The sequence below is a fragment of the Rhinoderma darwinii genome, chromosome 7 (assembly GCF_050947455.1).
Source record: "Rhinoderma darwinii isolate aRhiDar2 chromosome 7, aRhiDar2.hap1, whole genome shotgun sequence".
NCBI lineage: Eukaryota > Metazoa > Chordata > Amphibia > Anura > Rhinodermatidae > Rhinoderma > Rhinoderma darwinii.
The window spans coordinates 80,056,985-80,072,924 of NC_134693.1; the positions used below are offsets into that span (position 1 = coordinate 80,056,985).

Here is a 15,940-nt window from a genome sequence, read left to right on the forward strand (position 1 = left end):
CATGATAAAAAAATTCTCAATCGAGGATATTAAATTAATTCTTTCGCACTGCCATGCCTTTTCCAACTGCATCCGAATATAGGAAAATTCCTTCAAGATATTGACTAGATGTTATAAAACGCATGTATTCTTAAAAATAGGCAATTTAGCCTCTTTAGATATGGAGATGTCAATCAGACCCTGGAATCCACAGCCGTCTATAGTACCGGGCGGGGAATCTGTGGGGGGGTGCGCAAAAAGGTCTTCAATTTTCTCAGGACGCAGAAACAATTGAATACTAATGGCGGAGCAAGAAACAATCTGCTTCCTCCACTACCATTTACTAGGATATAGGCTACGCTAGGCCTGCAGCCTATAAGACGCTGGGACAGGATCCTTTAGAATGCCGATGCATATACGTCAACTGATCGTGCCAGCCTACACAAGGATCCCGTCTCGGCACATCATAGGCTGCAGGACTGAGGAGGCTGTGGAGCTCCGTTCTTCGCGTTTATTTCGGCAGAACCCGCCGATTTCGTAGGACTTGCTGACCATCTAATGTTTATTGTGGCAGCCCAGTTGAATTTCAACATGACCCTTTCTTTTCTTAGTGAGTAGATAAAGTTATTCCAGACGATTCTGGCAGCAGCCTTCTCCCTTCTCTATATTAAAAACGCATGCTCACTCAGCCGTGCAAAAATTAATTTTTGTTAAAGTTTCTGTTATTCAACATTTTCCTTTATTTGAGGTGTGATCACATGTTTTGTTTATAATGTAGCTTCTTGATTCTTGTGTTCATGCCAGGTTTGATAACAAACAACTTTAACATTGACTACTGCTTCTTTGTTTCAAAATTATTTGGGTTTAAACAAAGTAAAAAAAAATGTTTAACCTTTTTATTGAAACATTTTTTCAAACAATTAAGTTTGTTGGGAAAACAGAAGGAAATAAGGGAGGGAGAACAATGCTATACAATCAGTAGTCTTGAGGATCATTTAAATTTCCAGTAAATAAAAATTAGACATTATCAAGAAGTTAACCTAACTAGTCAAGCAGAGAGGGAAGGGGGGAGGGGGTAAAAGAAAAGAAAACAAAATAATTTTAATTTCCATCTCGCTGTGCTTATGAAAGAAACAATGTGGATGAAACACTCACATTTTTTAATTCTAAGCAATTTCCCCATACCCATTAAATAAAAATAAAAAAAACATAAATCGGGGATGGAGATGTCTGCAGGAACTAGCCCACCACACACCACCACCCCCACCATAACAGAACCCATCGTATCTATGCGGGGACAGGAGAGAATGAGAAGGACATGGAAAACAAAAAATAAGCATGGCTCTCACCCACACCAGAAAACCATCAGGACCCTGACCACATCTTATACGGGTTTATTCCTCAGGAGCACCTGTTCTTGGAACCAGACCGTTGGTTCAAAGCATTTCTTTATTTGCGTTTGAATGTTTTGTGGGAGTAATGCATTGAATGTTTCCCATGTTTCAAAAAATTGTTGGACCTGTAATTCCTTATGGAGGGAGGCCTCTACCCAGTCTATTTTTAGCAGATAGGATAATTTATAAAGGAATAACTTAAAAGGTGGGGGCTGATTAGCAAGCCAGGTTTGTAATATGGTTTTCGCTCCAGCTACGTAGTGCAACAATTTGTGTGCTCCGGGGGAACATTTCAGGGTCCATGTACCCAAACACTGCCCACAGTATCGTATCAAGGCAAAGGTTGTGAGGTGAGTAGTAGTGAATGTGCGTATGCGGGACCAAAATGTACGAATGTGCGGGCATGACAATAAACAATGGTAGAGATTGGCTGCAGGTGCTTGACATTTGAGGCAACATGATGATTCGTAGATACCAATTTTATGCCCCACACTCGGGGTCAAATAAGACCTGTGGGAAGAAATTTATGTGCCTGTTCTAGAGCCGCAAGTATTGTGGTGTGAGTTAGGGTCCGATCGTTACTCTGCCATTTAGTTAGAGCAGTCTGGGATTGTGACTAATCAAGGGGAACATGAAGGAATTGGTAATTTCTAGATATTTGGCCCTTCGGGGAGTTGGGACTGGAGAATTTTAGGAGCAAATAAGGATTCCATTCCAGGTCTGGCAGTTGTGGCAAAACCTTTTTTATATAGCTGTCGACTTGAAGAAAACTGAACTGGTCGATGGGTAACTCGGGATATTTAGAGCAGAGTTCTGAAAGTGTAAGAGTCCTACGGTCTTGCTTATGTACAAGCTGTTTTAGGGAGGTGATTCCTAACGTGTGCCATCTCTGCAATATTGCCCGTGGGTTACTATCTTGAAAATTATTATTACAGATTAGTGGTAAGTGGGTTAGCTCTAGTCTCAACAGATAAACCCTCATATGGAAGGTGCAGGAGACCCAACAAAGCCCGCCCAGAAAATAATCTGAAATCCAGAGTACACGAGGTATAGTGAGAGGTGTTCCCAAGCCAGTCCGAGATGTAACGGAACACGGCCACCAGGTTATACTGTTTAATGTTGGGGAAATTAATGCCCCCATTGGCTCTTGGTTGTTGTAAAATCTGGTATGCTATGCGGGATCTGCCCCCCCACACACACACACACGAATGTCCTGTATAGGTAGTTAATACGTTTTTCATCTTTTGGGGTGAGATATATTGGGAGGGTGTGGAAAATATATAGGAGACGAGGGAATTCCATCATCTTAAGAAGATTGGCCTTCCCTAGGTATGAAAGGGTGAAATGTTTCCAATTGGAGAGAGTCTTTTCTAATTCCTCTATATAACGTGCTATAATAAGTCTGTAAAGTTTAGCAGGGTGTCTGTAGTTATGAACTCCTAAGTATTTAATCGCCTGAGTGTTCCATCGAAATGGAAAGGTGGATGCCCAAAGGGGTTTAGAAGGCCCTCTCTTTAATAAAATCTCTGTTTTGTCCCTATTAAGATAATATACCGATAATCGGCCCACGCGGTCTAGTTCTTCAAGGAGGGGAGTTAGTGTCCGTTTAGGGTCTGTGACTATCCCAACAGGATATCATCCGCAAAAGCGGCTACTTTTAATTCTAGGTCCCGTAGAGTAAAGCCCTGAAAAGTCGAGGTCTTGAGAAAGGTGACATAGGAAGGGGTCTATCGAAAGATTAAACAGAAGGTCGGGCATCCCTGCTTGGTACCTCTAAAAATATCTATAGGGGGAGAGTTATGCCCATTGACCGCCACACATGTCACCGCCCCCACACGAAGGGACTGGATGAATCGGGTAAACATAGAACCCAAGCCCGTATGGACCAGCACCTCATCCAAAAACGGCCATGTCACCATATCAAACGCTTTCTCAGCGTCAAGACTCAGTAACATAGTCACCGATTGTGTGGAGTCCTGTGCCAAGACCGTAGCGGCTATTGTAGATCTGATATTTTTTTATACAAGTCCTACCCCGAGTAAAACCAGTCTGAGTATCAGACAAAAGATCAGGAAGGCAGCATTGCAACCTATCCTCCAGTATTCTGGCCAGCAGCTTATAGTCATGGTTAAGTAACGAGATAGGGCGGTATGATTGAGTCAGGGAAAGATCTTTGTGCGATTTGGGTAAAAGCACAATGCGCGATTCCGTGAAGCGGTCAATGGGCATGGAATGCAAAAACGCTTCATTGTATAAATTAGTCAGAACGGGAACCAGCTGAGGCGCCAAGATTTTATAATATTCTGATGAAAATCCATCTGAACCCAGGGTTTTCCCATTGGAAGCTGTCAAAATAGCTTGTTTCACCTCTTCCTCCTGTATTTCTGCATTCAATAAATATTGTTGCTCTACCGAAAGGGAGGGCAATTTAACCGTGTCCAGAAAGGAGTTAATCTCTGGGGGAGAGCCCGGGGCTGCCCTATAAAGTTCTTCATAGTAATCAGTAAAAATATTTGCTATTTCTATTGGGTCAGTAGAGACATTGCCTGTAAGGGGGTTACGTAAGGACAAAATAGGTTTATAGGGATGCTTCTGTTTTGCGAGTGTCGCAAGTAGTTTACCGGTTTTGTAAAATATGATATCCGTGGATTTAACCTGCCAATGTGATTCAGTATGGATAAAATTGTCTAACCAATGTTTTGCAGTTTGGTTAATCTGTTGATTGAGTGGGGTTGAATCATCTATGTAGGTTCTCTGGGCCACCAGTAGATCCATGTAAAGGGCATCAAAACAGGATCTCCGTATTTTCCGCCTACGGGACAGATATCCAATAATATGCCCTCTCATCACTGCCTTGGACCTTGCCCATAAGAGCGGTATGTTTTCCACATGGGGGGAGCTATCATCTAGGTAGTTGCCTCAATGTAGGCAGAGATATTGTTTGAATTCCTCGGATTCTGCCAAGTAAGCTGGATATCACCATATTCTAGTCTTTGGTGAGGAGTGTGAGAGTGATAGTGTCATAGTGATCGGGGCATGATCAAATATGGTGATGGGGCAAATCCGGGAGGAAGAATGGGTGTCGAACAAGGACGTTGATATCGGAAAATAATCTATGCGCAAGAATGAATTGTGAGCAACCGAGTGGCAGGCGTATTCACGTGCTCCCCCATCCAGTACTCTCCAGGGATCGCAAACGTTGAGAGAATCCATGAAGAGAGCAAGGGAGGAAGTGGCATCCTGAGACTGAGGGGTAGGGGTGGACCTATCCATAGTGGGACAGTGTACCAAGTTGAAGTCACCCCCGATAATTAGGCTATGTTTAGGGAGACCCAATATTAGTTGAAGAATTTCTGGATAGAATGCCTTCTGGTCATGATTTGGAGCATAGATATTGACCAACAAATAAGGGCTATCATCTATATTTACATGTAAAATGAGGTATCAACCCTGGGTATAACTTACTGAACTTTCTAGTGTGTACCGCAGGCCCTTTTTAAAAAGGATTGCCACCCCCCTCGAAGAGGAAGAATGCGAAGCTAAGAAGCAATCAGATAACCAAGGGGTCATCAATCTGCTCTGTGTGCCCAATCTGCAAATGACAGAAAAAAAAGTGGGACATATAATAAGATTAAAAACACAAAAAATGGCAATACTCACAAATTGGGCAGGTATAATCCCAACAGGACACAGCCAGGTCAAAAATGCTGCTGAAGGAAAGTGCTCAGGTTTGTTAAATAATAATAGCCACTCCCACTAGCCTTGAGGGGAGTGGCGTGTGGTGCATGGGATAAGTAGTAAAAAATAAATGAATTGTGTATAATGTGCAAGGAGTAATAATATGTGTGAAATATAGGGGCAATACTGAGTATAGTGAGTGGTGAATAACATGTGTAAAATATAGGGGGCAGTACTGAAAGGGTCAGTAATGTGAGTGATGCATGAAGTGTGGGTGCAGTGTGTAAAACATGGAGGGATAATGCGTAAATCATGGGGCACAGCCTATATAGCCTGATTGCGAGCTTGCGTTCTTTTGGCCAAAATTACAACCAATACCCCATGTATTTTCCATGTTTACTTGTATTATATTTACTACTTTTTGGACGCAGCCAGGTCTTCAATGCTGGGAGAGCATGTTGTGTTGCTGTCTTGCATAGCAAGCAGGGCAGCCCGCTCTATGTATTATCATGGCGTTACAAATAGGCTGCTACCAGGTTATATTGGCTGTGCCCCATGATTTACGCATTATCCCTCCATGTTTTACACACTGCACCCACACTTCATGCATCACTCACATTCCTGACCCTTTCAGTACTGCCCCCTATATTTTATACATGTTATTCACCACTCACTATACTCAGTATTGCCCCTATATTTCACACATATTATTACTCCTTGCACATTATACACAATTCATTTATTTTTTACTACTTATCCCATGCACCACACGCCACTCCCCTCAAGGCTAGTGGGAGTGGCTATTATTATTTAACACACCTGAGCACTTTCCTTCAGCAACATTTTTGACCTTGCTGCGTCCTGTTGGGATTATACCTGCCCAATTTGTGAGTATGGCCATTTTTTGCGTTTTCAATCTCCAAATGAGTCTCCTGTAAAAAGCGAATATCGGGTGAGAGCTGTTTAAGGTGATTGAGCACCTTCCTGCTCTACAAGGGTGTGTTTAAGCCATCCACATTCCAGGAGAGGAATCGGATATGGGGAGAGGTGTGATATGTGTCAGGAAAATGTGCATGTTGGGTACTCATTCCGTGTCACGAAGCTGGATCCACACAGATAAGACGAAGATTTATAAAATCAATTCGCTTACCGTGTTATTGCGGAGGTGATCAAATTCCTTCAGTGGGCAACTTTGAGTTATCTGTTTCACCCTGTGATTGTCGATTGTCCGGATTTTGATATTTCCTCGAGTGAGGTCCCATCTGGGGTGCCAAATGTCAGGTCCGTATTTCACACCGAATAACCACCTCTGTAAATTGAAAGCTGAAGGCATGCCTGGAGAGAAGTACATCACACAGAAATGTTTGATACAGCTTCCCTCTCATCAGAAAAGAGGAGAACTGAACTTTATTCAGAACAAAGAAACAGACAGAGGAGACACATGCCCCTCCCTCAAGATGTGGGACTTGCTTAAGTCCCATTGGCTCCTCTGCTGTAAGTTTTCCTGTACATTCTTCTGCACACTCCTCTTTGCATTCCAGGGGGTGGTGTCTTCCATAGGCGTGTTATGCAGGCTCTTTGTGCTCCATTAATCCAATCTCTTTGTGTAATATACTGAATATATATATATATATGTAAGGATAATATTTTTCAAACAATATACATGGTAATGATCCCTGACAGATCCAGGTAAGATTACGAAACATCCAGCTGCACCTCGCGGTCCCAGCAAGCCGCGTGCCCAGCCTAATCCCAATGGCGTGTGTAGTGGCGATAACCATGCCCTCATTCATCTGCAAGAGAAAGGAGTTTAGCACACGCGAGAATGGTAAATAGAAAATAAACATGCTTGATAAAGACCCATTCATGGGTTGAAACGTTGCAGGTGTTTTTATGCTTGGTGAATAAATCAAATACACTTCTTTGGATTATCTTGAGTGCTGCAGTTCCTTTCTTCGATGTCATATAGTATTCGGCAGATTGGGGCAAAAGCTTTGCGTTTCTGAGCGACCAATGCCGAGTTGTTCTGGAAGATTAGGATTAGAGATGAGCGAATTTATGAAAAGTTCAGTTCGGCTGGTTCGCCGAATTTCACGAAAAAGTTCGATTCGGACCGAACTAGTTCTGACCGAACCTATTATTTCCGTGCGCCGAGCATGGTACTGTCCAGGGTGCTGAAACAGTTAATGGGCTGCACTAACTCTTTCAGCAACCTTGACAGTACCATGCTCGGCGTGCGGAAAATACAGTTTTAATGTAATAAAAAAAAATAAAAAATACGTTCATACTTACATTCCTCCTGTCCGGCCTCCAGCGATGATGTTTCATCCATGTCGCCGCTGCAGCCAGTCACAGGCTGTAGTAGCGGTCACACACGTCACGTGACCGCCTCTGCAGCCAATCACAGGCTGCCGCGGCCTCTGCAGCCAGTCACGGGCTGCCGCGGCCTCTGCAGCCAGTCACGGGCTGCCGCGGCCTCTGCAGCCAGTCACGGGCTGCCGCGGCCTCTGCAGCCAGTCACGGGCTGCCGCGGCCTCTGCAGCCAATCACGGGCTGCCGCGGCCACTGCAGCCAATCACTGGCTGCCGCAGCCGCTGCAGCCGATCATCTTAGAATGACTCAGCACTAGTATCCTCAGAGAGGAAATATGGACCGTGAGAGGTAGGCAGAGGTGTAGCTTTCTGCAGTACAGGCTGACACAGGGGTGAAATAGTGGGTCTCCGCATCCACTATATTTGACCCAAAATGTCCGGGCTTCAGAGTGGACCTTTGTCTGGGTGCCAGGGCCCCTCCACCCTATCACCTCAGAAATGTCGTAGCTGGTCTACTGCTGTGAGGTGTGGGAGCCCAACCACATGTGCCGTCCCTAGGTGGGGAGTCAAGGTATCGGTGTTAGCGGGGATCTAAGAGGCCTTCAGGCCTGAGAATAATATACTCTAGGGGGTGGAATTGAACGTCACCTGCAGGCAAGACTACACCCTGGGAGTGCAGGCCCAAGCAATGTCTGTGGCCGTATGAGGTTCGCCAAGATGGCTGTAGCGGGGAACAGGGTAGAGGACTTCCAACGGCCGATAAATATGCGTGGCCTGGAGGGTAGAATGGAGACTTCCCCTTACCTCTGGATCGCAGGCCCCGGCATTATCGTCAGCCTGCACTTGTCTCCCAAGATGGCGGCGGAAGTTGCTGGGTCCAGTCCGGCGTTACACCGTTCAGGGCTCTGGGGAGGTCAAAATGCCGAGCTCCTCTCATGCACCCATCTCTCTGTGTCCAGAGAGGTGTTGATGCCCGGGTGTTGGGCGTGATGGCGGTGATACGCCTTCGATTTTAGCAGGCCGCGTGGGAGCTCTGTCTAAAAGCGGCCATCCATGATGCCCTGCCCCCGGAACCAACAAAGTGCATTTGGCCAAAATGCCAAGGTATCCCTACACAATGGGTAGTCAGCAGTTTTTCAATTAGGTAATTATAAATAAGTATGATACATAGAAGATTCTTATATGTTAATATAGAGAATAGACAATTAGGAAAAATTGGGGGGTTAAGTCACCCTTAGGAATAAAAGGGCTAATATCGACAATAGGGTTGACAACCCTGAAGTTATGGTAAAGATCAGTAAGTGTTCCATGGCTTCCAAGTTTTAAGGAACCCGTCTATGTTGGCAGTGCATATGGCATAAGTAATTTTAGAAAGTCTATATTTGACATCTTCCAGTGATAAGAGGGGAATGTGATTCCTTGCAGCCATGCATATTAATTTAGTTTGTGCAATTAATTTGTAAAGCCTGGAGGTTTATGAGTTAGCAGGAGCACAAAGTGAGTTTTGGAATAGTTAGAGGTGAGCTACCTGTGACCAAAAGAAGGCAACCCAAGGGCATCCACCATATACAGCATGAAGACTAGTCCCCAAGGTAGGGCAGCCTCGGCAGCAGCGAGGGGACGTAGAAGAATAGAAATGATATATTTGTGATGCCACTAAGTTTGTCCTTTAAAGTATATTTATAAAAGATTGAGCTACAGTTATTTGGTGGCTTTGTTATTTCTAAATCAATTATTTGATCTAGGTAAAAAAAAAGTATGGACATCATGATCTTGCTTCCATTTGGTCACAAGGACTATTTTTGAAGGGTGGGGGTTAGAATATTATAAAGTAAAAGAGGGAAGTGACCTAGGGGTGATAGCTTAAAGGTGGTTAAAAATGGTAGAGTGTAAGAGTTTGTAACTTGTCAACTAGTATAATAATTCAAACACTAAGCTGCGCATAGAGTATGGTCTCAATACCTGATCTGAGGTCCAGGTGTGAGAACGCAATAAGAGCAGATCCCTTTAACTTGGGCTACAGAGGGCAGCAAGTAATTCTATAACTGCTTTGATTCAGAATCTATGACATGAAAATTCAAGGATTTCCCTCATGGGGTTTTGTTGATGCAGTAGTGTTGTGGCACACCTCTGCACCTCTACTAGCCCCTCTCCCTCTCTCTGCACATCAAGATGTTTCTCTTAAAAAGGTTGTCTCATACAACTGTACATGTGCCCTACTTGAGCATATGGACTTCATAGAAGTGAGGTTGCCTGCTCAAGACACCCACACGGACTTCTTTCTATGAGCCAGCAGCAGTGGCTCATGCTCTGGAGGACCTGGCCTAATTATGTATTACATTGTCAGCCATTGTTTTAAATGGCCGGCATGTAAAAGTATAGTCAGGCGCTGGACTACAAAGTTAGGCCCTGTTCGCACTGTGTTATGGTCTCCATTTCATACGTTTAACGAAGGCTGTGGCGGATGCCATACAGTGTTATTTGTCACAAACTGACTGTAATGGTATCCATATAACATATACGTCATTATTTCTCATGACTCTTTTCATCACGTATATGTTAAACAGATACCATTATAGTCTGTATATGACGGATGCCACTGTCACATCCTTCGTTTTACAGATACGTCAGGAAGCTTGAGTGGCATAACTGACCATATACAGTTTCGACAGTTATCACTGGTGCTCCCTCTTCAGCTGCCCAAGATAGCACTTCTTAAGACTTCCCCAGGGTAGAACCACTTACCCACCTTCAGGATTTTCAATGCAGCCATAGTCTTCGGCTAATTATCTTCACCCGGATAAGATACGTCACTGAAGGTTCCCTGGGGTGGCCCCAGTGAGTTTAACTGTCCATATATGGAGAGATACGTAGCTGGAGGTACCTCGGCGAGTTGAGCAGCCAGGAACTGCAGCTGCTTTGGAGATGTTGAAGGGGGATAGTTGCGCCGGCTATTGCGCGGGTGGACTACAGGCTTTGATCTTGCTTACGAACACGCTTTGAGGCGCAGCACTGGGGACAGGATAGAGGTGGGGTGCTGGAATTCCCTCACCCCATTCAAGATCTTCAAAGCAGCCAGAGTCCTGAACTGCTTATCTTCGCCCGGAGAAGCTATGTCACTGGAGCTTTCCAGGATTAACCCCAGTGACAAATATCCACAAAAGAATTCCGTCACCAGACACTGCTCATCGGCATCCCGTCACCCCACTTTTTCCTACTACTGTTGTCCTGACCATCACGTGTCGGTGATCGGATCCTGGGGAGCCGTTATCCAGTGACAGGATCGCAGCACCCTTCCTCGACCTGGATCGAGATCAGTTTCCATATAATGGATTATCTCAACACAGGGAAGCGCCAGTGGATAGTTACGTCACTAGAGCTTCCCAACGTATACGGTTAACGGAGGCTTGTGATGGATGCCACACAGTGGCATCCGTCATCCATAGGCTATTATGGCATTCGTTTAACATATACGTTTTTTTACTAGATGCCGCTGGATAGAATAGTGTAGTCGACTACACTAGTATATCCAGCAAAAAAAATAAAAAATAGTATACTCTTTTGGCCTCTGTAGGTATATTGGGAGCCTATGGGTATGTTTGACAAATGCACTGGGAACTTTTACGATGCATACGTCAAATACACTGTGAAAATGCAGTGTAAGCAATGCCAAAGATTAACTTTAGTATTCCTTTAAAAAACAATTATACAGCTACATTGTGAAACACTTTATGTTGTTCATCTTCAACTAACTAGAGCTGCTGTGAGAAGTGTTCTTATATTTTTATAATTGATATTAAATTATTGTAATAACTATACGGCTTAATATAATTTCTCTACCATCACTATATTTTATGGTATAATTTCTCTATCCACAGAGAAGACATTGCCATCTATTCTCCACATTTTATGCTTACTGCAGCAGAAGAGTCAGCCTAAAATTGTACTGGATGGCTCGTATTTTAAGCTATTCTACCATGGTAAGTAAATCATACGCAGCAACCCTACCTATGATGCTGAATGTGTCTATGAATAATACAGTGCTTCAGTTTGCACTTTTAAACTTTAAAGGTTATGTTCACATTTGGTAGTTGACGTTTTTCACTTTTGCAATCAAATTACATTGTAGTGAACAAAAATAAACTGTAGCCATTATGCCCAGAAGAGCTGCACTTTTTGAAGGCAGGTAGTATGCACCAACCATTGGGTGTTAGGCTGGGTTCACACGACCTATTTTCAGACGTAAACGAGGCGTATTATGCCTCGTTTTACGTCTGAAAATAGGGCTACAATACGTCGGCAAACATCTGCCCATTCATTTGAATGGGTTTGCCGACGTACTGTGCGGACGACCTGTCATTTACGCGTCGTCGTTTGACAGCTGTCAAACGACGACGCGTAAAAATACAGCCTCGTCAAAAGAAGTGCAGGACACTTCTTTCAGACGTAATTTGAGCCGTTCTTCATTGAACTCAATGACGAGCAGCTCAAAATTTACGGCTGTCAGATAAGCCTCGCAAAATGCGAGGAGGAGCATTTACGACTGAAACGAGGCAGCTGTTTTCTCCTGAAAACAGTCTGTCTTTTCAGGGGTAAATACCGGCTATCGTGTGCACATACCCTCAAGCCTATAGTCCCTTACTCCCTCACACAGACTATCAAGTCACAAGTAATAAAAGCAGGCTGAAAGTAAGGGAAGCATCAAAACATTAACCCCATTAAGGACGCAACCTTGTTTTAGCCTTAAAGGGGTTTTCCAATGAGAGACATTTATGACACGTCCACAGGATATGTCAAAAAATGTCAGATAGATGCGGGTCACAGCTCTGGGACCCGCACCTATCTCCAGAACGGGGCCACTTAAACCCTGTTCAGCCGCTGTGTGTTGCGGCTGAATGAGGTGTTTTCCGACCATGAAAAATGTTATATGGTCGTGAGTTACGTAAACAGCATAACTCGCTGAGCTATGCTGTTTCCGTAGCTCCAATAGTAGTGAATGGCAGTTACAGAAGCAGCGTAGCATGCGATCTACGTTGTTTCTGTAACTACCATTAAGTTCTATGAGACTTACGTAAACAGCATAGCTCCTCAAATTACGCTGTTTACGTAACTCAAGACCATATAACGTTTGTCATGGTCGGAAAACACCTCATTCAGCCGCAACACACAGCAGCTGAACGGAGTTTAGGGGGCCCCGTTCTGGAGGTAGGTGCGAGTCCCAGAGCTGGGACCCAGATCTATCTGACATTTATGACATATCCTGTGGATGTGTTATAAGTGTCTCTCGTGGGAAAACCCCTTTAAGGCTCAGAGCCCATTTTCAAATCTGACATATTTCACTTTATGTGGTAATAACTTTGGAATGCTTAAACCAATCCAAGCTATTCTGAGAATGTTTTCTCGTGAGACATTGGGCTTTATGTTAGTGGTAAAATTTGGTCGATGTATTCAGTGTTTATTTGTGAAAAATAGCAACATTTTGAGAAAATGTGAAAAAAAAAATCTGAATTTCAATGCATCTGCTTGTAAGACAGAGGGTTTTTACCACCCAAAAATGTTATTAGTTCACATTTCCCATATGTCTACTATATGTTGGCATCATTTTTTGAACATCCTTTTATTTTTCTAGGACGTTACACGGCTTTGAACATAAGCAGCAATTTCTCATATTTTGAATAAAATTTCAAAAGCCTCTTTTTTTTAGGTACCAGTTCAGTTCTGAAGCGGCTTTGAGGGGCTTATATATTAGAAACCCCATAAAACACCCCATTTTAAAAACTAGACCCCTCGAAGTATTCAAAACCGCATTTTGAAAGTTTATTAACCCTTTAGGTGTTTCACAGGAATTTAAAGCAAAGTAGAGGTGAAATTTACAAATTTCATTTTTTTGTCAGAAAATCATTTTTATTCCATTTATTCCTGTAAAACAGAATGTTTTACCAGAGAAACACTACTCAATACTTGTTGCTAAGATTCTGCAGTTTTGAGAAGTATCCCACATGTGGCCCTAGTGTGGTAATGGACTGAAGCATAGGCCTCCGAAGCAAAGGATCACCTAGTGGATTTTGAGGTCTACCTTTATATTACGCACCATGTCCGGTAAAAAGAGGTCTTGTGGTGCCAAAACAGTGGAAACCCCCCAAAAGTGACCCTATTTGGCAAACTACACCCCTCAAGGAACTTACCATGGGGTATAGTGGCCATTTAGATCCCACAGGTTTTTTGCTGCATTTTGTGGAATTAGGCTGTGAAATTGAAAATCACACTGTTCCGATAAAGATATAGGTACGAATTTTTAATTTTTACAAGGAATAAAGGAGGAAAAGCACCCCAACATTTGTAAAGCAATTTCTCCCGATTTACGGCAATACCCCATATGTGGTCATAAACTGCTGGTTGAAAAAACGGCAGGAGAGCTATTTGGCATGTAGATTTTGCTGGATTGGTTTCTGGGAGCCATGTCACATTTGAAGAGCTTCTGGGGTACCAGAACTGCGGAAACCCCTTAAAAGTGACCCTATTTTGGAAACTAGACCCCTTGAGGAATTCATTGTAGTTTTCATGGGGTGCATGCGACTTTTTGATCAGTTTTTATTCTATTTTAAAGAGGCGTTGTGACAAAAAAACTGAAATTCTACTATTGTTTTTTTATTCCTTTTTTTTTACAGCGTTCACTGTACGCTATAAATTACATATTCACTTTATTTTGCGGGGCGATAAGATTACAGCGATACCAGATGTTTTGACAGAATTAATTTGAATTGGGCTGTGAAATTTAAAAAATTAAATTTTTTCCAATAATATGTTGTTTTTGCTCAAAATTTCTTATTTTCACAAGGAATAATATACCCCATTTTGTTGCACAATTTTAAAAACGACACACTTTAAAGCATTCGTCTAGAGTTGTAGTGAGCATTTTGACCCCACAGGTACTGTGTAAAAGGTAATGTGCAGCAGATGGTGAAGAGTGAGAATTGCAATTTTCTATACATATATGCCATTTCAGTGTCCGATATATTGTGCCCAGCTTGTGCCAACCGAAACATACACCCCATAAATTCTAATATGGGTTCTCCTGGGTACGGCAATACCCTACATGTGGCTGTTCTCTGCTGCATGGGCACACGGCAGAGCTCAATCGAGAAAGCAGAGGGGGATAAGCTGTGCAGAGTGCATTAGGGTAAATAAAACTGGGGTAAATTAAAAATCAAATACATTTTAAAACACTCTTTCATACAGAGCCCAGTTTTTTTTGGACTTGTATCCCATAGATATATTGTATCCTTCCTTAAGCCCCTCTTATAGCAGTCTCTGCACCACCTTTGACTCTTTCTCTTCCCACCAGTTAGGGGAACTTCTCCTGGAAAGTGCTGTCCTGATATTATGGGGCCTCGCTTCCAGAAGCACTGTGTGCCCCCCTTCCTGGTCACTAAAGAGAGGTGCTTTTGCGGCCGCAATTCTCCCGAAAATCCACGAGAGAATTGCGGCCCCATTCATTCCTATGGGGCCATGAACACGACCATGGTTTCCACGGTCTGTGCATGGCCCAGGAGCCCGGACCGCAGAAAGAACGGGAATGCCTTATTATGGCCGTGTTCTGCGGTTCGGGCTCATTGAAAATAATGGCCGCGGAAATGTGCACGTCCTGCGATTTGTGGGCAGCTTGCGGCTGACACTCCGTGGCTGGCCGACCCAAAAATCATGGCCGTGCACATGGCTACGGTCGTGTGCATGAGGCCTAATACTAAACTAACGAGCTGAGATGCTGCAGATAATTATCTAATGTAACTTTTTTTCTTATTTGATATATTTTTATCTTTTTTTTGTTTTTATAGAACAAGTGGACTTCCCTGACACTAATTCTAACTAGGGTGAGCGTTCCTAACACCAAACATAACTAGACTTTATGTGAACTTCCCTTACTCCATTTTGCATTTGCATAATCCCTGAGGTACGAGCACAGTAGGAACCCCTGAGAAGTGACTCAATTTTGGAAACGACACCCCTCAGGGCATTCATCTAGGATGTAGCAAGCATTTTGATCCCACATATTGACCCCACATAGATTTTATTAAGATTAGGCAGTGAAAATGAAAAAAAAAAAATGTTCAAAAATATCTAGATTTAGCTTACAATTTTTCCTTTTCACAAGGGGTAATAGAAGAAAAAAAACACCCCAAAATTTCTTACTTAATACCTCCCGAGTATGGCAATACCCGAAATGTGGTCGTAAACTGCTGTTTGGGCACATGGCAGGGCTCAGAAAAGAAGGAGCGCTATATGGCCTTTGAAGTTCAGAATTTACTGGATTGCTATTCGAACTCCATGCCACATTTGCAAAGCCACCGAGGTACCAGAGTACAGTGGAAACCCCCCGAGAAGTCACCCCATTTTGGAAACTACACTACTAAGCTATTTATCATTTGCCTGGACATATGAGAGGGCTCAGAAGTGAAAGAGCACACTGCGCATTTGAATACTATTTTGGTGATTTTCGCAGCATTGGCCCACAATTGCAGGACTCCGAGGTCAAATAGTGAAACAACCCCCCCATGTAATGGCGGAAGGAGGTGAAGG

General features: G+C 43.3%; 1 protein-coding gene across 5 annotated transcripts in view; it reads left to right on the forward strand.

Moving 5' to 3' along the window:
- Positions 1-15,940, forward strand: part of MEI1 (meiotic double-stranded break formation protein 1) — a 957,414-nt gene that overhangs the window by 802,146 nt on the left and 139,328 nt on the right. For all 5 annotated transcript variants that reach the window (XM_075833602.1, XM_075833600.1, XM_075833605.1 and 2 more), the window contains one exon: positions 11,242-11,343. In XM_075833602.1, coding sequence (XP_075689717.1) covers positions 11,242-11,343 — 102 coding nt within the window. The remainder of the gene's footprint in view (positions 1-11,241; positions 11,344-15,940) is intronic.